At 42.9% G+C, this 21,845-nt stretch overlaps 1 protein-coding gene across 7 annotated transcripts in view; it reads right to left on the reverse strand.

Moving 5' to 3' along the window:
• Positions 1–21,845, reverse strand: part of EPB41L2 (erythrocyte membrane protein band 4.1 like 2) — a 236,451-nt gene that overhangs the window by 100,916 nt on the left and 113,690 nt on the right. For all 7 annotated transcript variants that reach the window (XM_067546743.1, XM_067546742.1, XM_067546739.1 and 4 more), the window contains exon 4: positions 13,345–13,449. In XM_067546743.1, coding sequence (XP_067402844.1) covers positions 13,345–13,449 — 105 coding nt within the window. The remainder of the gene's footprint in view (positions 1–13,344; positions 13,450–21,845) is intronic.

A 21,845-nucleotide genomic window follows, 5' to 3' on the forward strand; every position in this document is an offset into this window, starting at 1 on the left:
ATAAAAGTAATAGATTTAAAATACTAGTGCCACGTAAAAAAAAAAAAAAAATCAGCTATGTCAAGGCACCTCAAACCCAACCTGAGGACCTTTCTTAGTTTCAAGTTAGATCATATGGTTTTTCCTTCCTGACTGTTTTATTTAGTATTAAATATTACAACACTTTATTTGGCAGGGAGCCAACAATATGTACAGGAGTCTTAGGAAAGTGGGAGGTAGGAGGAGACAGGCAATAGCAAATGTGGAGAAGTCAGAGGGTTAAGAGGTTGGATGGGTGGGTTTACATGGGCTTTCAGCAAAGTTTCTAACTACTGACAAGTAAAGAGTTAAATAAATGAAACTAGTTTTTAAAGAAATCAGCTTGTGTGCATTTTTTTATTCCATAAACAGCATATGGTGGGGAAGATCAAGGGACCAAAGACAGAGCCAACTGGAACCCCCAAACACAGGAAGTGGAAATACAGCTAAGGCAGATGTTGAAGAGCAGTAGAAGATGCTGTCAGGGATGGTCTAGATAATACTTAGTCTGCCTTGAGTGCAAGGGCCTGGACTAGGAGACCTCTTGAGATCCCTTCCAATCCTACACTTCTAAGATTCTATGATTCTAAGAACTACTAAGAAAGGACAAGGCTGCAAAGACTCCAGGGAAGAGGGGATGACAACAAGGAGAACGTGACTGACAATATAAAAAGGCAGCAGAAAGGCGAAGAAGGGTGAAGACAAAGTATATACAAATGTACAAAGAAACCCATACTGATATTAATAGCAGCTACATTAGTAATTGTTCAACTTTAAACTCCCAATAATGAAGACATTGCTGTATGCAACTATACACTTACATACACTGTAGTGAAAAAGCAGTGAGTCCCATTAGAAACTGCAGTAACTATGGTTTCGTCCACAGTAGGAGATACCATTGTGCAGCAATCACTGAAGAGAGGCAAGCACTGAGTATTTTATGGTGCCCACTGGAAATTATATGCAGACTATGAAATAATTCAGAACTCATTTGTTTTTATTCAAAATTTTTAAAATAAAGTTTCAGAAACCATTTAAAATACTATGTTACTAGAGTTGTTTTTACATCCAGTACCCGATCTATTGGAAAGATTCTCACTTGTAAAGTTGTCAAGAATATCTGAGGATCCAAGACTCTCAATGTAAAGATTACAATTTGCTAACAGTGGAAAACGCTGACTTTTACTCCTTGTTCAAGCTAATTATAGCAATATGACTGTATAAAAAGATTGCTCAATCTGAGAAATATAGGAAAGTAAAATAACACCCTTAAAACAGTAAATGCAAAGGGATTAAGAATTAAATCATTCTATTATTTGAATGTAGATACTTTTGTATTTAATTCTAAACAAAATGAATATTTAGTAACAAGGGCCATATGAGAGGCAATCATACAGAAATTGTGTTTGCATTTCAAAAATCAGCTTATTCTCTCTTGCAGCTATAGGATGCTGCCCTTAGCTCAAGTGTATGGAAAAACACTGCCAATAAGATTTACAATGCCTAGCAAGAGAAGTAAAGGCAAATCAAGCAAGTATGCTAGTAAACTATGTCAGATAGCAGCTGTAAGCTCTGAACAGTTACACGTCAGTGTCTCCTTGTAGGTATTACAGTTTGAAGTGCTAGTACTAAAAAACCCAAAACATTATAAACCAGTTACTTAAAAATAATATACGAATAATTACATGAAATTTTGGTTCAACTCTGCTGGGATTGTCTTATGGTTTTGATCATAAAAGGGATTCAGTGAAACAAACTATGAACTATTTTTTTTTTTTTGACAAGTTTCAACTAGAAGCCTCTATTGTATTCTAAAAGAGCTTATCAGCAGTTCATGTCACAAATGAATAAGAACATGTGGTTGAAAGCTGTCACATTTCTGCCTGTCAATCAGTGTGCCTCAATCTCTCAAGCCAAATTATTTACATGGCTATTTATAAACATTCAAATTAGTAGGGAAACACGAATGGAGGCAGTTTCCTCAACTCACTTTGAAAAAAAATTTTTTTTTACTGAAGAATTAATATTGTGAAGCATAAAAATGAAAAGTGCTCAGGTTTCCCCTCTTTTCTCCCTTTGTCCCCTCAGTTTATGACAAGCTCTGAATAACATACATCGTTTCTCTGACTAACTCCCTATGATAAACCCTCTCTCACTTGGGGCCCAACTCTGCAGAGTTTATTCACATAAAAAACAAGGTTACTTACTAGTAACTGATGTTTTTCGAGATGTGTTGCTTATGTCCATTCCACTATAGGTGAGTGCATGCCACCGTGCACGGTTCCTGGAATTTTTTTTCCCATTAGCAGACCCTGTAGGGCCAGCTCTGGTGCCCCCTGGAGTCCTGCGCACATGTCGCGGTATATGAGGCACTGCCGGCCCTACACCCCCTCAGTCCCTTCTTTCTGCCAACTACAGCAACGGGGACAGGAGGTGGGTTGTGGAATGGACACGAGCAACACATCTCGAAGAACATCAGTTACTTGTAAGTAACCTTGTTTTCTTCTTTGAGTGATTGCTCATGTCCATTCCACTATAGGTGACTAACAAGAAATACTTTGGAGGTGGGTAGGAGTTACCGGTGAGCTGCCCTCAGCATGACTCTGCCGAATCCTGCGTCCTCTCTCGCCTGCTGGACGATGGCATAGTGGGACGTGAAGGTATGCACCAAAGACCAGGTGGTAGCTTTGCAGATGCTCTGCAGGGGCACTCTCTCCAGGAAGGCTGTAGATGAGGCTTGAGCTCTGGTTGAGTGTGCTGTGATGGTTCCCAGAAGCGGTACCCTCGCCTGCTCGTAGCAGAAATTGATGCACTATGTAATCCACAAGGAGATGTGCTGGGTGGAGACAGGTGAGCCCTTTCATCCAGTCCGCCACTGCGATGAAGAGCTGCGTCGATTTCTGAAACGGCTTTATATGCTCAATTTAGAAGGCCAGGGATCGTCTTACGTCCAGCAAATGCCATCTCCTCTCCTCCTCTGATCTGTACAGTTTGGGAAAAAACAAGGGAACACCCCACTTCTGGAAGATCATAGTCACTGCCTCCGGGTGCAACGATCAGCCATGGTGGGGTAGAAATGACCTGCTGAGGCGATCCGCCTTGTCGTTCCTCACTCCCGGGAGGTGAGAGGCAGTCAAGTGGAAATCGTGCCTCATGGCAAAGTCCCACAGATGGGTAGCTTCCCCGCAGAAAGCCGAAGAGCACGCTCCCCCTTGCCTGTTTATATAAATATAGCTGCGGTGTTGTCCGTCAGCACCTGCACCATTCTGCCTGTCAGGAATCGGAGGAACACCCTGCACGCTAGGCGAATGGCCCTCAGCTCCCTCACTTTGACTCTCTTCCCCCGATCAGAGCACCTGAGTGCTCAGGTTGGCACTGATGTGGGCTCCCCATCCCACATCTGAGGCGTCGGAGATTAGGGTGACAAACGGGACCAGTTCCCTGAATGGAATGCCCTGCAACACTGCCCTGGGAGACCTCCACCAGGGAGGCTAGGAAGTACACCGAGGCCAAGCACGCCTGCAGCGGTCTAAGCCTCAGGCAAGCTAGTCTCACTACTTACATAGAGGCTGCCATGTGGCCCAACAGCTGTAGGCAGTGCCTGGCTGTTGTCGTGGGGCATCGGTGCAGCTGGAAGAAGATACAGACCATCGCCTCAAAACATGGCTGAGGCAGGAAGGCTCTGGCCTGGGAAGCATTCAGGGTGGCCCCGATGAATTCTATATGCTGCACTGGGGTTAGGGTGGACTTCTGGTCATTTATGAACAGTCCCAGCCTGCTGCACGTGGCTGTACTTGGAACCTGGACCTGCCCCTGATCAGTCAATCATCCAGGTAAGGAAAAATTTGCACACCTTTTCATCTCAGGTGGGCCGCTACTACTGCCATGCATTTAGTGAACACCCTTGGAGCCAAAGAGAGGCCAAAGGGTAGGGCTGTAAATTGGTAGTGGGAGCCAGTTACCGTGAAGCGAAGAAAGTGCAAATGGCTGGGGAGGGTAGACACATGAAACTACACGTCCTTGAGATCAAGGGTGGCATACCAGTCTCCTGGATCCAGGGAAGGGATTATGGAGGCTAGGGAAACCATGCAAAACCTGAGTCGTTTGACATATTTGTTTAGACGACGCAGGTCTAATACGGGTCTCAGACCCCCCTTCACCTTGGGGATGAGGAAGTACCTCGAATAGAACCCCTTCCCCTTTTGTCTTGAGGGACCATTTCCACCGCTCCCATGTTGAGGAGTGTGTCTACTTCCTGCAAGAGGAGTTGCTCGTGAGAGGGGTCCCTGAAGAGGGACATAGCGGGAGGGTTGTTGGGGGGTGTAGAAGTAAACTGTAGGGCGTAGCCCCCTGAGACTATCCCAAGGACCCAACGGTCTGATGTGATCTTTGCCCATTCGGGATAGAACGGCCTTAACCTGTTTAGGAAGGGGCGGGGCGGATCCAGGAGAGCAGCAGGGGCACCACCCTCAGGTGCACCATCAAAACTGCCTCCTACAATTGCCCGACCCTCTAGGGGGCCCCTGCTGGGGGGCTGAGGATGAGCTGGGGGACTGATTCCATCTCCTAAACCCCCTATTTCTGTAGGATTGAAAGGGTCTAGGTGGAGGCCTGGATTGCTGCTGCATCTGGGGCCGTGACTACCGCCTGGAAGCCTGGGGCGTGTACAGGCCCAGGGAGAGAAGCGTGGCCCTGGAGTCCTTCAGACCGTGCAGCTTCACATTGGTCTGATCGGATAACAGGGCTGACTCATCAAAAGGGAGGTCCTGAATCGATTGCTACACCTCCCGGGACAGGCCTGAGGATTGCAGCTACGAGCACCTTCTCATGGCAATGGCGGAGGCTATGGCCCTACCCGCCGAGTCAGCAACGTCACTGGACGTTTGGATCATTGCCCTAGCCACCGTGATTCCTTCGTTCAGGATGGTGGTGAAGTCTGCGGCCTGGTCCTAGGTGGGGCATGGCCTCAGTGAACCGCCTGAGGGAGTCCCACAAATTAAAATTATATCTCCCCAGGAGGGCCTGATGGTTGGCAATCCTGAACTGCAGGGCTGCCATGGAATAAATCTCTCTCCCAAAGAAATCCAGCTTTTTGTTGTCTGTTCTTGGGAGTGGAACCAGGCTGACCTTGCCTGTCCCACTGGTTGGCTGCATCTACCACCAGGCTTCCCGGGGCCGGGTGAGCGAACAAATACTCAAACCTTTTAGCCAGGACACAATACTTCCTCTCAGCCACCGTCGACGTGGGGGCGACCAAGGAAGGGGTTTGCCACAGGACCTTAACAATTTTGAGGACCCTATCGTGGACAAACTGGAGGATTGGGCCAAAAGAAATCTGATGAGGTTCAACAAGAACAAGTGCAGAGTCCTGCACTTAGGACGGAAGAATCCCACGCACAGCTATAGACTGGAAACCAACGAGCGAGGCAGCAGTTCTGCAGAAAAGGACCTGGGGGTAACAGTGGATAAGAAGCTGGATATGAGTCAGCAGTGTGCCCTGGTTGCCAAGAAGGCTAATCGCATATTGGGCTGCATTAGTAGGAGCATTGCCAGCAGATCGTGGGAAGTGATTATTCCCCTCTATTCAGCATTGATGAGGCCGCATTTGGAGTAATGTGTCCAGTTTTGGGCCCCCCACTACAAAAAGGATGTGGAGAAGTTGGAGAGAGTCCAGCGGAGGGCAACAAAAATGATTAGGGGGCTGGAGCTCAAGACTTCTGAGGAGAGGCTGAGGGAACTAGGCTTGTTTAGTCTGCAGAAGAGAAGAATGAGGGGGGATTTGATAGCAGCCTTTAACTACCTGAAAGGGGGTTCCAGGGAGGATGGAGCTAGGCTGTTCTCGGTGGTGGCAGATGACAGAACAAGGAGCAATGGTCTCAACTTGCAGTGGGGGAGGTCTAGGTTGGACATTAGGAAAAAGTTTTTTACTAGGAGGGTGGTGAAGCACTGGAATGGGTTACCTAGGGAATTGGTGGAATCTCCATCTTTAGAGGTTTTTAAGCTGTAGCTTGACAAAACCCTAGCTGGGATTATTTAGCTGAGGTTAGTCCTGCTTTGAGCAGGGGTTTGGAGTAGATGACCTCCCGAGGTCCCTTCCAACTCTATGATTCTATGAAAGGTAGGGACACTCTCGCTGGGGCAGCTGCCGCCAGCACATTGAAGAGGGTATCATCGGCCTCCTCTAACTGTTTCACCTCCAGCCCCAAGTTAGAGGCCACCGTCTTGAGCAGCTCCTGGTACACCCTGAAATCCTCCAGTGGTGCCATGTGGTCCTGGGAGACTGCCTCGTCCGGGGAGGAGGAAGAGGACTGCCGAGGCACGTCCTGCGGGTGCTCCCCCACCTGACGAAGGGATGCACCTGTAGAGGGTCCCTCCATGGGGTCTGACTCCTCGTCCAAGAAGTGGTGTCCATGGGCCTTCTCCTGTGTCGGGGACACGGACTGAACCCCCTCTGACAGGGTGGATTGGGCCCTGGTCCCATCTGGATGCCCCATGGGGCCCAATAAGGCCATTATTGCGGCCATTGTCCCAGGGGCCTAACTGGGGCTGACTGTGCTGTCGGTGGCCTGACAACTGTCTGCCCTGTGGGACCCCGAGCCACTAGACCAGCGGTGCCATGCCTGACCTCGGTCCCGGGTGCCGTGGCATGCCAGGAACCATCCTCTCGACGCCTCCGATGTGAAGGACAACGAGGACCGCCTCCATCGCCGCGAGTGGTGCCAGCGAGCGGAGGAGCGCTCCGAAGAGCTCTCGGTACCGGAGCACCGTCTTGATACCAACGACTTGCAGTGCCGCTTGCCTTTCGGTGATCGACACCAGCGCCGCTCTGAACTCCAAGGTGCCAAGCCGGACTCCGGCGACTGGGTTCCACGTCGGGGACTGCGTGGTGTGGGGTCCTCGGATGGAGACCAGGTTCTACGCCGCCTCAGTGCGGGTGAACTCCTCGGTGCTGGGGATCTGGAACAGGAGCTGTCCGAGCGTTGCCTGGCGGACCTTGACCGGTGCCACCTCTTAGCCTGCGCTGCCTCCGGTACCGGGGACCGACACTGGCACCGAGAGGGAGACTCCGCATCCTGGAGCGACTGCTGGGGGACCGTCCTCGCTCTACCCCCGGTGGCTGTCTGGCAGGAGATCTTCCTCTCCGTACCGGGGATCTCCACCGCCCTTCGGGGGGACCCAACGCAGGCTTGCCCCGGGACACCGGCCCCTTCTACCTCGGTGGGGGAGCAGAGGTGGCATAGACAAGGCCAACAAGGTTCGTGGCGTCTGAAAAGCCTCCAGTGTCGATGGCGTCGGCAGGGGCACTCTCTCACTCCTAGGAGTCGGGGGAGGCTCCCTGCTTGGAGATGCAGGCACCGGAGAAGACTCGACGGGCCATGGCTGGTGCATCTCCACATTCAACCCTGCCCGTACCAATGGCGCAGGGGAGCGTCCGTGCTCCACGCACTGTTTCTTCTTCTTCGGCACCGGGGATGTTGTTTGGTGCCGAGTCGAGGTCGGCGCCAGCGGTGTGCTCTGCACCGAGGTTATGCTCGGTGCCGAGGTGGAGTGGGACGGCTCGGACACTGGACACAGCGCTGCCTCCATGAGCAGGGCTTTTAACCGGATCTCTCGGTCCTTTTGAGTCTGCGATTTAAAAGCCCTGCAAAGCTTGAATTTATCTTTCCTGTGCTCTTCTCCCAGGCACTTAAGACACCAATCATGGGGGTCGCTGAGCGGGAAAGCCTTCCCGCAGGAGAGACACAGCTTAAATCCAGGCGACCAGTGCATGGCCTGGCCGCTCTAACTCCCTCAGGGACTTCTTATCTAACTGCACTTAACAACTACTTAAAACTAACTAAAGTACTTTGAATAACAAAGAGTTCAAGAAGGGGAATAGTACTTGCAGAGAGCAAGGCTAGTTCCAGCAACCGTCATGGGCGGAAAGAAGGAACTGAGGGGGTGTAGAGCCAGCAGTGCCTCATATACCGTGGCATGTGCGCAGGACTCTAGGGGGCACCAGAGCTGGCCCTATGGGGTCTGCTAAGGGGAAAAAAGTTCCAGGAACCATGCACGGTGGTGTGCACTCACCTATAATGGAATGGACATGAGCAATCACTCAAAGAAGAACTCCTATTGTGGTCATTGGCATTTATGACTGAGTAAGGGTCACCGGACCAGGCACAGTTACACTTTATAACTGTCAAGTTTTGGTTAGATGGAGTTGGGTTTTAACCTCAGCACAGAGTTTGTATGGTTCCGGATAGAGTGGCAGACACTTACAGGCAGCCCTGAGGAGCAGACAGACATCCTAAATCTACCTCTTCACAGAGACAGGGACTGTGGCAGGCAGCAGGTAGCCACCCAGACACATTGCACAACCACACCCCCTGCTCTTCTGTAAGGGCTTTTCTTCCTTAGACTTTTGTGCATCAAGTTAACTGATTTACCACACAGAACAAATGTATTCAATATCTCAAGTTAATTGGCAGACTGATGTACATACAAACTATTTAAGACAGTCCCTTCACCAAAGTGCTCCAAGCAGACAAAACAGATGAAGGGTATGAGGAAGGGAGTATGATCCCCATTTTACAGATTGGAAGCTTTGGAACAGATGGATTAATTGATTTGCCTAGTGGTACACAGGAAGTCTCTGGCAGAGCAAAGAATGAAATCTCAACAGCCTTGACATTAAGACTATCCTTACTCTCTTTGTCGAGACACTGAAATTGTTGCAACCAAATGTTCATCTAGTACCAGGAGACCTGCAAACTTACCTGAATGGAACTGCAAAGGTTCTATATTAGTACTTGAAACAAATCTGACTGTTTCATGGGGAGGAGGGGGGAGGGAGGAGGGAAGGGAGTAGATGGAGGTAAGTAGGGGACAGAAGAGAAGACGTTATATAAACTAACTGCAGCACTCTCTTGTAATTATATGCTATCCAAAAAAAGTGAGGTCAGAACATTAAAATATAGAAAACTTTCTATTTACTATTCCTTATGGAGGAAAAAAAAAAGAGTGCTGTATGTAGTATATAACTTGTTTGTGGGCAGAGTTTTTGACAGCTGTTTCATAAATATTCAAATACTGTTTGAAAGATAAGTCAGCAACTGATAATTAAGAGATAGAAAAAAGCTCTTTCAATTGACCGAAGATGTTTATAAATTCTGCAATCTAATTTTGCATCCCACCCCATAAGCGGATGAAAGGTAATGCTAAAGAAAGTTAGGGGAAGAATAACATATTTTAAGGGAAAACAAACAAACAAACAAACAAACAAACATGTCCTGATTTTAAGTGGACTCATTAAAAAAACAACTCTCCCCACAGACCAAAATTAAACTCCTGTACCGGTGAACTAGCTGCAGTCTCATCTTTATAAGTGCTGAGGCTTCCCTCAAGCTTGAGGTTTGGGAGCAAAGAAATGCATTTTGTGGAGATGTTAAAATTCATTACATTTGAAAACCAGAGTCAAACAGTTAAAGTGATAGGCCTGGGAGGCTCCCAACAAAATATTACTGAAGATGGGAAGAAAAGGAAGAAAGCCATTTGAAAATGGGGATAAAGCTCTGATTTGGTTGACAGATGAAAGAAGTATGAAAAGCACAGAACATAACACAGAAGTGTAGAAGTAGACGGGACCTCGAGAGGTCTTCTAGTCCAGTCCCCTGAATTCAAGGCAGGATTAAGTACTACCTAAACCATGCCTGACAGGTATGTCTAACCTGCTCTTAAAAATCTCCAATAATGGTGATTCCACAACCTCCCTAAGCAATTTATTCCAGTGCCTGACAATTAGGAAGTTTTTCCGAATGTCCAGTCTAAACCTCCCTTGCTGCAATTTAAGCCCACTACTTCTTGTCCTATCCTCAGAAGTTAAAGAGAACAATTTTTCTCCCTTCTCCTTGTAACAAACCTTTTATGTACTTGAGAACTGTTATGTCCCTTCTCAGTCTTCTCATCTCCAGACTAAACAAACCCAATTTTTTCAATCTTCCCTCATGGGTCATGTTCTCTAGAACTTGAATCATTTTTGTTGCTCGTCTCTGGACTTTTTCCAATTTGTCCACATCTTTCCTAAAATGTGGCGCCCAGAACTGGGTTCAATACTCCAACTGAGGCCTTAACAGCATGGAGTAGAGTGGAAGAATTATATCTCGTGTCTTGCTTACAACACTCCTGCTAATACAGCCCAGAATGATGTTTGCTTTTTTTGCAACAGAGTTAGACTGTTGACTCGTATTTGGCTTGTGATCTGCTATGACCCCCTGATTCCTTTCTTATTTTGTATGTGTGCAACTGATTGTTCCTTTCTAAGTGGAGTACTTTGCATTTGTCCTTATTGAATTTCATCCTATTTACTTCAGACCACTTCTCCAGTTTGTCCTGATCATTTTGAATTTTAATCCTATCCTCCAAAGCATTTACAATCCCTTGCAGCTTGGTATTGTCCACAAACTTTACAAGTGTACATGCTATGCCATTATCTAATAATTGATGAAGATACTGAACAGAACCACACCCAGAACTGATTCATACAAGACTCCACTTGATATGCTCTTCCAGTTTGATTGTGAACCACTGATAACTACTCTTTGGGAATGATTTTCCAACAAGTTATGCACCCACCTTATAGTAGCTCCATGTAGGTTGTATTTCCTTAGTTTGTTTATGAGAAGGTCATGCAAGACAGTATCAAAAGCCTTACTAAAGTCAAGATACCTCTCCCTCCCACCCCCATCCACAAGGCTTGTTTTCCTATCAAAGAAAGCTACTAGGTTGATTTGACATGATTTGTTCTTTACAAATCCATGCTGACTGTTATTGACCACCTTATTATCTTCTAGTTGTTTGCAAGTTGATTGCTTATTTATTTGCTCCATTATCTTTCCAGCTACTGAAGTTAAGATGACTGGTATGTAATTTTCCAGGTTGTCCCTATTCCCTTTTTTTTTTTTTTTTTTTTTTTTAAATAATAGATTGGCACTATATTTGCCCTTTTCCAGTTCTCTGGAATCTCTCTTCTTCTATGACTTTTTGAAGATAATTGTTAATGGCTCAGATATCTCCTCAGTCAACTTCTTGAGTATTCAAGGATGTATTTCATCAGGCCCTGCTGACTTGAAGACATCTAACTTGTCTAAGTAATTTTTAACTTGTTCTTCCTCTATTTTAGCCTCTGATCGTACCTCACTTTCACTGGCATTCATTAAGTTCAATGTCCAATTGCTACTAAACGTTTTGGTGGAAACAAAAAAAAATAATTTAGCACTTCTGCCATTTCCACATTTTCTGTTACTTGTTCACCCCCCTCGCCCATTAAGTAATGGGCCTACCCTTTCCTTGGTCGTCTTCTTGTTTCTAATGTATTTGTAGAACGTTTTCTTGTTAAGGAAAAGAAGAGAAACTCAAAGACTAACTAAACTTCCCAGCTTTGGTGGCTCATCCAAAGTTTGCTAAGGTTTACCCATCACTAAAAACTATGTACCTTCACAGAAAGAAATGACATGCTTATATTATCACCACAACATTCAGGTTTGTATACGCATAAAGATTAATAAAAATACTCTCACAATCCTAAAGCAACAGAACATCCCATCAGAGGTTTCACCCCATGAGCCAATATATCACAACAGAACATTTAGTCAATTTCCAGCAGATTAAATAAACTAACATTTTATGGGCCTCATAGCAAGATTCTTTCCAGCATGATTTATATCTCCCAGTTTAGACTCAGAATTTAAGACAAGAAGGGACATCATGATCATCTAGAGTCCATAGTTTTTCACCCTGTGGTACGCGTACCCCTGGAGGTATGAGAGACACAGGCAGCGGGTACCCAGGGAAAAAGAGTGAAGGAGAGGCGGGGGGCAGCTGCTGATGTCTGGGGAAGCCAGGTGGCAGCCCCCTGCTTCCCACCAGTCACAGCTCCCAGCTGGGAAGTGAGCAGCAGCCCTCAGCCTGTGGGGGATGCAGGCAGCAGCCCCCCGCTTCCCGCCGGGTCCCAGCTCCCAGGTGGGAGCCCGGTGGCAGCCTCCTGCATCTCTCGAGCTGGGCTTGCAGCTGGGTGGCAGCCACTTGTGCCCCGGGTCCCAGCCAGCGCAGAAGTCTCCTCTGCCCCGGCTTAGATTGGGTGGCAGTCACCCACCTCCCAGGCTGGCAGCCAGGAGACAGCTGCCTGCAACTTGCCCAGGTGGCAGCCCCTCTCCCTGGCTCAAAGCCCAATGCCCAGAAAACTTGTCAATATCACTGCTCTAGCTGAGCAGTGAAATTGACAACTATGAGAGCCCCAGATTTTACCAGTTATCCTCTTTTCCTGTCTCTCTCACCCCTTCCTCCTCTCAAATCTATGGCAAAAAATTTGGCGTGGTGCTTTATATTCCCCAGCATTGGCATGCCACTCAAAGCCTCCTAGCTTTGGCCAACGTCACCTCTAACCCAGGTACATATTTGAGTTGTGCACCCCTGGTGTAAAGGTGGTAACCCTACCCACACTAGATCTGACATCTGTCATATCACGGCCTTATATATTCAGCCCTTCTTCCAACATATGGCTCACAGTCTGTAAATATAAAATCCCATGGAAAATTGAGTGAGTAATTTTCAGAAATTAGGGGTACTTGCTACTTAAAAGGTTGAGAAACACTGATCTAGTCTGACCTCCTGCACATTGCAGACCACAGAACCTTACCCACCCATTCCTGTAATAGACCCATAAACTCATGCTAAGTTACTGAAGTCCTCAAATCATGATTTGAAGACTTCAAGTTACGAAGAATCCACCATTTAGTCTAGTTTAAATCTGCAAGTGACCTGTGCCCCATGCTGCAAAAGGAAGGTGAAAAACCTCCAGGGATCTCTGCTAATCTGACCTGGGGGAACATTCCTTCCTGACCCCAAATATGATGGTCAGTTGGACCCTGGGCATTTTGGTGAGACTCAACAGCAAGGCACCAAAAAAAGAATTATCTTTTCAGAGCGATTTCTGTACTCTCTTCAGTAATTACTCTCTTCAGTAATTCAGAGTCCTCCTCATCTAGTGTCCCATCACCAGCCATTGGAAATATCTGCTACTAGCAGTTGCAGATCAAATACATGCCATTGTAGGCAGTCTCATCATACCATCCTCTTCATAAACTTATCAAGCTCAGTCTTGAAGCCAATTAAGTTTTTTGTCCCCCCTGCCCCTCTTTAAAGGCTGTTCCATAACTTCATATCCCCCCACTCAGCCTTCTTTAAGTTAGGCTAAATAAGCCAAGCTCTCCAAGTTTATTAGTGAAGTTATACTAAAAAATAATCCAACAACATTCTAGTAACACGAAAACAAATCTTAGTGGTTACCTTCTGATCTGAGTTATCTCGAAACAACAGGCCAAAATAGTCCTTTTCCAGTAAATTGAGCTGTCCGCACACTTTATCAAATAGCACCTGGCCTTTAGCTCTTTTCTGAAAAATAAAAACAACAACACACTTTCAAGTAGCTGCTTAACTTAAGCATTTAATTATTGGAATTCAGGGTCATTCATTATAGTTACATTTTACATCATAGTTACACAATTCTAGCTAGAAAGATTTTAAATATACTGTATCTGTACAAACTAAATACTGAAAAAAATTATGTTTCCTCTTATTTGTCATCTTAGACTGCTATAAATATTTTTAAAACATTGATAAAAAAGTGAAAAAACAGTTTTCACTTCTCCTAAAAAGTTCACCATGAAAGCTTTGCACACAAGATTAACAAAAACAGTTAAAAATGGACAGTATAAGTAATAATAAAACCAAACTTGTTTTAATTTAACACACTTAACAACCAATTCCTGAAAGAGATGTGTTCAGAAATAATGGTAGATTTCAAGGTCATTTTATAACATACCATAGTAAAGAGTACAAAGGACAGTGCTCTTATTCTTTTACCAGAAAGGGAGTTTCAATCTGTTCATATGGAAACATTCAGAAACTGAGAATAGTTTATTCTTTTGCATTGTAAGGTACTATTCAAAGTGATCCTGAACAGGCAAAATGATTGTCACAATCTTAAGGGTTTTAAATCTTGAGGTACTATTGTTGCATCATACCATGATACAATTATGTCTAAAACTGCATCTCTTTACCCAACATTTGCTTTCCCTTATTCAACATAGGACAAGTTTGAAGACTTTCATTGCAAAGTGATCATTTAAGAACTATTCTTTTACTTCACTACCTTAAATTCAGTAAATGAGGCAGAAATGCAATAGGTCAGCAGAGCAAGACAGGATTTTGCCTTGTTTAGCTGAATCTATGTTTTTTAAAGTAACCAAAGGCTACTTGATGCTCAGCCACTACTTTAGATTGATAATAGACGTTCTGAAACAATTAATATGTTTCATGCAGTGTTCCTTTCCTGTCAGGCTGCTATACTCATAACAACTTAAGCTCCCCTCAGAACAGAAGTACAACCTTTATACAACATCTGGCAATTATGTAAGGAAAAGTAGCCCACCTGGAACAACAGATGATCAAACTGGTAACTTACACCGCACAAGATGAGTATACTAGAAAATACTGCCTAATGATAGTACTGTAAAAATCAATTGACTACAACTGATACTTGAGTGGACTATGGCATTCAACTCTAGAATCATTCCATGAGCCTTGTCAAGATTTACAAGTAGGTTTTGTGTCATGTTTAACTGGTAATAATTGACTTTTCCTGACAAATCCTTATTCCACCTTCTCCTCCTTTCCAGGTAGATTTTTCCTCACTTTATAATGGGACAGACACACTGCTCTTTCCTTGAGGAGGTCATGCAAATCATGAATGAAATAGCAATAGCACAAGACCCTAATGACTATCACTCTGGAGTTGCCTTTGAACTATTATGTTGGTTGCAGCCCCTTTCCACACCTTCAGTTCTTGACTAGTTTTGAGGGGGAAAACATAAGATTTGTATTGGTCTCTTCTAATTTATGATTATAAGCTCTTTTGGACAGGAAATGAGTTAAAATTTGTAAGTTGTGTAAATAACTTATATAGAATTGTAAATAAGTTTATTCATAAAGTTAAAGGTTTCAGGGTGTATATACTATCTTGTTTCATAATATTTACAAGAGCTGATTCTAATATTTAGCTCCAATTATTTCCTGATGTCTTTTTTTTTTTTTTTAAACACTGTGATAACAATGTAAAATGTGAAAACAGGTTTATTACATTAAAATAATTTTTGTACCCTTGGTGTTCATGAAAGGCGATGGATTGATAATCCCAGTGGCAGTTCTCTATTAATCCACCAGACAAACAGCAGGAGCAGCCCAACCTGCTCTACACTGCTTCAAGACATCTCAAACATGACCTGAGGGGATCAATTTTAGGAGATGAGAATAGTTCACACTATATACATTCATTTAAGTCCTTAGCTTCCTTGATAAAGCAGACCAAAAGGCTGCCAATTCCTGTAAATCGAAGTAGTTAGGGTATGGACATCAACCCATAGGAAACAGAATACCAAACTCATTGCTAATCTTTTTCACATATCCAGCTACCAGTCCCTCTGAGTTATCCAGCCCAATAAACAATGAAAACCTGTCAAAGTCCTAGGGTAAAGTACACTAAGAATAGAGGTAGTAATCACCCACAAAAAAGCTTCCTGTCCTAGGTCTTTTAATTTAAATTCCTTTAAAGCAACATTTTACTACTCATACTTTCCAACATCCGAACTGTAAATTATAGATGCCCAGGATGATTTTGATAGGATTAAAAGATTAAACCAATTAACACATATTTATGTACGTAAATTTTTTTATTATTTGTTAAGTACATGTGCTCCACGCTTTAAATGGTATAAAATTGAGATATTCTTTGCACTCAAGAGCTTACAATAAAAAATATTAAGAAAAAGATAGGATGGACTGGGAAACCCAAAGATGATGATAGTGTTGAAGTGTTGTCTCTTCTGAATATTATTGTTGGCTTACTTTCTTGTGAGCATCAGGGAAGAAACAAGTCTAGGAGGGATCCAATTGCTAAGAAGATAATGGCTTGGCCAAGTAGGATGTGGAGGGCATTTCACATAAAAGAAAACTATGAAAATTGGCACAGATACAGGATTGGTGGGAGAAAAATGGGGCAACAGGTAAAGAAACTGACAACAGGTAGAGAGCTATGTAATATGAAGATCAGAGATGTAAGCCAGAGCACAATTACGTAGGGCCTCAACAGCGAGGTTTAAACTAGAAGCTGTTGCCATTATCAGAAGTTTGTCAGATAGCAATTTTAGGTAGAATTTTTAGAACAAAATGCCTTGCCTCAGCAGTCTGTAATCTTGGGCCATTTACAAGTACTGTACTCCAGTATGTAAAATGTGGATAATCTTTCAGATTCAAAGCTTTTTTCGGCAGGGACTGTTTGGTTTGTGTGTTTGGACCACACCTAAACACAATGCAGTCTGCAGTGGTGCTTATCCCACATCACCTGCAAGCAAGGGAAAGAACCCCAATTTGTCATGTTCTGCATCTGGGGGGTAATTAATTGTCTTCTGACCAGAGGAGGAGTATCCAGACCTTATAGGCAGACTGAGGGAAATCAGAGGGGGAGAGACCACAGAAGTGAAGTGGGAGAAGCCCTGAGATAGAGTTTAACAGACAGTATGTAATGCTGGAAGAACTGTACAGGAGCAGTGTAGGCCCCTGCTGGGGAATCCCTGAGGTTGGGCCAACAAGTGAACTACACTGGAACTTGAAAGGGGCAGAAGTACTATTAGTTTGAAGCTTTGTTTGGACTTTCATTTGGACTTGTTCATGTTACCCCAGAAGGGTTTAGACTTTCACATGACTGTACCACAGGGGGAGTCATGTGATATCTAGAGGGGGAATCAGGAGAAGATGAAGGCTGGGAAAGGCCATTGCAGGGCCAAGGGCAAGCCCAGTAGGGGATGCAAGAGTCAAAGACTCTCTGTAATGCTGCAGCTAGAGATTAGGGGGCACCCACAAGATAAGGATGTGGCTTACAGGACCCAACTTGGTTTTGACCTTTAGGCACTACCAGAATATAAATGCTTAATAATAAATATTAGTTTTCTCCTACCCATTTTCTATATTGTACATTAAGACTAAACTCTACAAGGCACGGACTCTCTTAATGTATATATGTAAAGCACCTAGCACAGGGGGACCCCAATCTCAGGTTGGGAACATGAGATGCAGCAAGAGCAACAGGCAATGTTTATTTTGCAAGTGTAGCAAGTACTACATTCAAAATCCAATTATCCACATGATTAAAGGACTACCCACTGAATCAATGTTTATCATCAAATAAATCATTTGGTTGTATTTGCTTAGATACCAGTACCAAAACCATTCCAACTGGAATGGGTTTTGTATATGCATGACTAAAGCAAAGGAACATGTTATATCTGAACTTAATTTTGACTTATCTGTTAGATTTGCCACAACTGAATGTTTTGCATTATGATTTTAATTGACACCACGAAAAAATACAACACTTGTTATCTGACTCATTAAGGTTTAGCCATTTCTAAATACCATATACTTATCACTAGATTTACCTGCCTAGTGAGCACTGCTTAAACCACTAGACTCCTGCAAAGTAGTTTGAAAAACCAAACCAAAACAACCCCTCCCAAGAGATACTTAGTAACGTTTTCAATTACAAATATAAGTTCAATGCCTACTTGGCAAAACAGGGAGTATATGCAAAGTAAACTTCACACATTATATAAAACAGATTGATATTAAAATGTAAATAGAGTGATGTTATCTGTGCTGTAATAAGGTACCAAGAAATGCACACAAAATCACGATCATTTACAATTTTTCTCTGTCCATCAACCTGAGAGACACATAACGTCAGGGACCACAGGTGTGGTCCACAGGGCTCTAGTAAGGCACTAGCAAGTTCCATCCTGACCCCAAGGACGTGCCAGCAGTTGCCAGAAAAGAAGCTGAACCCCAACAGAGGACTCCAATCCTCAAATCTGATGGTCAGGACATTGAGGGTCCTGATTGGTTCACAGCTTCTATGTAAAACCAGCACAGGAACAGGAAGTTGTCCATGCAACTGGGTTCTCCCTGCTTAGGGCTGCTTCCCCTGTAATACCTGCTCCTACTGCTGATCTCCTGCTAATCTGACCCTGACTACCTTCTGACACCCCTTGGTTTTGCACCCTGGCTTGCATCAGACTCTGACCTCCTGGGATCTTACCTCCGACCTGCTCCAACCATTAGGTCAGATTGTCTACTTCCCAGTTGTGACAGATGACTGCAGGGCTGTGAAAATAAGCCATTACTAATCTTTTTATTTTAAAAAAAAAAAAAAAAAGTGGAAGAATATCCATAGTGAAAGTAGGTCTCTGGAACATGAATACTGACTGACATTAACATTAGTAATAACCTTGGCATATCTGACATAAATATAGTACAACATAACTAAAAATCACAATACCTTGATAGCGCAACAACTGCTGAACATAAAATTGTGTGCTTTATTTTGACAAGAGAACTTCAAACTTATCTCATGAATAATAAAATTAAAAGCTTTGAATAAACCTATAGCATGAATCATTTTTAAGACAAAATGAGACTCAAAATTTCTTTGCTCAATTTTATAACAGTTCTCTCTCCTCTTCTTTGCTCCAGAATGTATTGTAGAACTTCATTTATCCAAATGGCAGGAATGTAGATAAACAAGGGTTTGAAGGGTTTAGATAAAATGGTTAGTTTTTATGTAATCTATGCTGATTTAAAAAGACAGAACTTAAATTAAAATAATGTGGGTTTTCCGATAAGGGTTCAGGTAAATATGGGTTCTACTATCTCATAATCAACAGTTTTGATACTGACTAGAGGTCCAGGAAAAGAGATACATGTCCTCTGTCTACTGACAGCAAGAGGAGATCATCCTTCACTGTCATTACAATGGTTTCCCTTACCAGGTAACAAAACAAATCTCTGAACAGATTAGCCTGTATAGAAATAACTTCTCCAGCAGATAACTGAAAATAAGAATTTAGATAATTTTATTCATTTTAAGATTTCTGTCAGCTACTGTGTGTACTGTAATCTGAGAAGGTGTGTCATTTGAACAGACAGGCACCTCTAAAATAGTTTCTTTCCACAGCATCAAAATTCTACAACCTGTGCAAATTATTACAATTATTCCTGCAGTTTTATCAGTTTTTCATTATACCAGTGACTAGCAGTACAAACAAGACACTTCCATGTGCTTTTATTGTTGATAATTAAAAGCAGACCTATGTTCTACTTGCTGAGTACCAGATTTTTGGCACAGGATTCGTTGCACTGGAGGCAGCAGCAGACATGAGACAAAACAAAGAGGTTCAGACCAGTTTGCTTACAATATATAATCAGGGGTGGGGAGATTAGGCATTTAGCTTTTGGAAACTCTCTTTCAAAAGCTAAAATACAATCTGTTGTTGGCACATTCACAACTGTATATGAGCGGTATGCAGCATTACATTTTGAACAGAGTCCTACATGCCTGTTCTGCTATTTGTGGCATTTATCAATGGGGCCAAAACGTGGCATTTCTGGAGGCCTCACAGTTTAAAGGAATTTCTGCATTTGCTTATCCTGCAGATTTCAGTAGACATCATACACCACTGCAATTCCATAGAAACGCCATAAACTGTCTATGTTGTAGGCTCTTGTGACACTGAAGTTATTGTGTCTAGCAGACAGTGACAGAAAGCTCACAATATACTGTTCTCCCTGAGCTATGTATTTCACTATTGCTTTTGTACAATTACACTGTATAAATATAAATGCCAATGAAAGAAAGGTATGCAGAGAACAAACAAAAATAGTGAAGGCATTGTTTTTGCCGCCCCCACCCCAAAAGAAATCAAAACATTAATTCAGGACTGCATTGTTCAGTTGACATCAGGGACTTTAAGCGTGGCATGGGTAAAATCTTTCAAAAGCACACTACAAGCTTAAGACCCATTTTCAAATATGATGCAAGTGTAATTGAACTCAAATGAGATTTAGGTGCTGTTGAAATTTTGACCCTAGATCCTTAACAACTAAGAGAACTAGTTCCCCCACCAATCTGAAGCAACAACTTATTTTCCTAGTTTATCCTCAAATTTACTTAGAAAATATTCAAGTATACTTTCTTCCAAATGGCATAACCTTCAACACATACAGATGATTCTGACCAGCATATTTAGGGGAGGGAAAGGAAGAATTTCTTGTGAAATCTGTCAACTGTTCATAATGAGGGAGGGGTTTTTGAAGTATCTTATCCTGCTTTATAAAGAACACAGAGGAAACAATGCTCCTTCCCCTAGATCACTCTTTGCATCTCTGAGTCTAATTGACAAAAACGTACTACATGTAAGTTACATATCAAAAATACCCCTTGGGATTACTTCAGAACAGTACATGCCATGGATAATTAAACCATGGGCATCACTCACTAGTAGCATAACTTTTCACATCAGAGTAAAAAACTGTATATAGAAAATTGTACAATACGCTCTTTCAATTAAAAATTATAAAATGTAGGAGCAGATTTATAATTTGTCCAGAGGGTCTCTAAAGTAACTGTTTTATGTCAATATTTCCCAATGCTATTTAGTGTTTATATGTTTAAAAATACAAGGAAAATCTTACAGAATACCAAATCTTCTGGACCTGTGAGTCCAGAGTTCCCAAAATTAAAAGCAATTACATTTGCATGAATGTTTGTCAGTAAATCTTGGCTTTTCCAGTGTCAGGCTGTTAAATATAATTGGAACAACAATGGGAATTACTGAGAAAATCCACTTTTAAAAAGATCTTTCTGTATTCTTGATGTTCTTATTTAAATGCATAAATTGAGAGAAAAATTAGATAAATACGTTGTGAATAAAGAAAATTGAACAAATCAGTTTGAATTCAACTAAGGAACAGAATGGTTCCAAAAAAAGCTTACACCTTAAAAAAATTGAGATTTACATATAGAGCATTTTTATTTATGTAAAAGCATCCATGCAACAGCAATTGTGTTTTCCTAGTAAAAATATCACTTTTCACTTAACACAACTCATAGTTCTTTAAAATATTCTTACTATTTTATATTCCATTACACATAAAACATGTTACAAAACCATTAAGGTTGCAAGGTCAAACACTCAAAATTTAGGAAGCTCCCGATTTAAGGATGCCTATGGAACCTTAATTTGACCCTTTAGTGCATATTCCTTATGATACAGTCTTCGATTACATGATCGCATGTAATTACATTACATGATTACATGATTATTTTTTCCGCAAGACATCTGTCTTATTCAGTGCACAGAATGGACAGTGCTCTGATGATGAATCAGGATTGTGTAGCAAGTGAGGCTGTTGTCTATAGGATCCATGCCTCATTTGTTGCTACAGATGATGGATGGCATATCCCGAATTAGGCAGTGGATAAAAGGAAGAGAAGGATGGTTTCATGATCAAGTAATTTAAATGCTGCCCTGGAGAACTGGATTCTATTCCTGCCTCTGCCACAGAGTTCCTTTGTGATGCTGGACAAGTCATTTAAACTATACTTTTCCTTGCTAGCCATTAAGTGACTCAGTTTCCTCATTTTCTGGGCACACAACCTGAAACACTGGGGCCAGATATGAACAAGTGTTGAGCACTTACTATTGAAATGAATTGGAGCTGTGTTTTGAACATATAATGTGCTAAATAAATGCTAAGTTCTGTCAAAAATTAGGGCTTAGACTGGACACCACAATTTGTGGACATGCCACAATTTTGGCTTTCATCTCTCGGTGCTTCAGCACCTCAGCTGCAAAATGAGGGTGATAATACCACCTATTCTTCCAGTAGTGTTGGAAGAC

This window comes from Emydura macquarii, unplaced genomic scaffold, assembly GCF_026122565.2.
Source record: "Emydura macquarii macquarii isolate MOO-44397 ecotype Brisbane River unplaced genomic scaffold, CSIRO-AGI_Emac_v2 contig_1146, whole genome shotgun sequence".
Lineage (NCBI taxonomy): Eukaryota > Metazoa > Chordata > Testudines > Chelidae > Emydura > Emydura macquarii.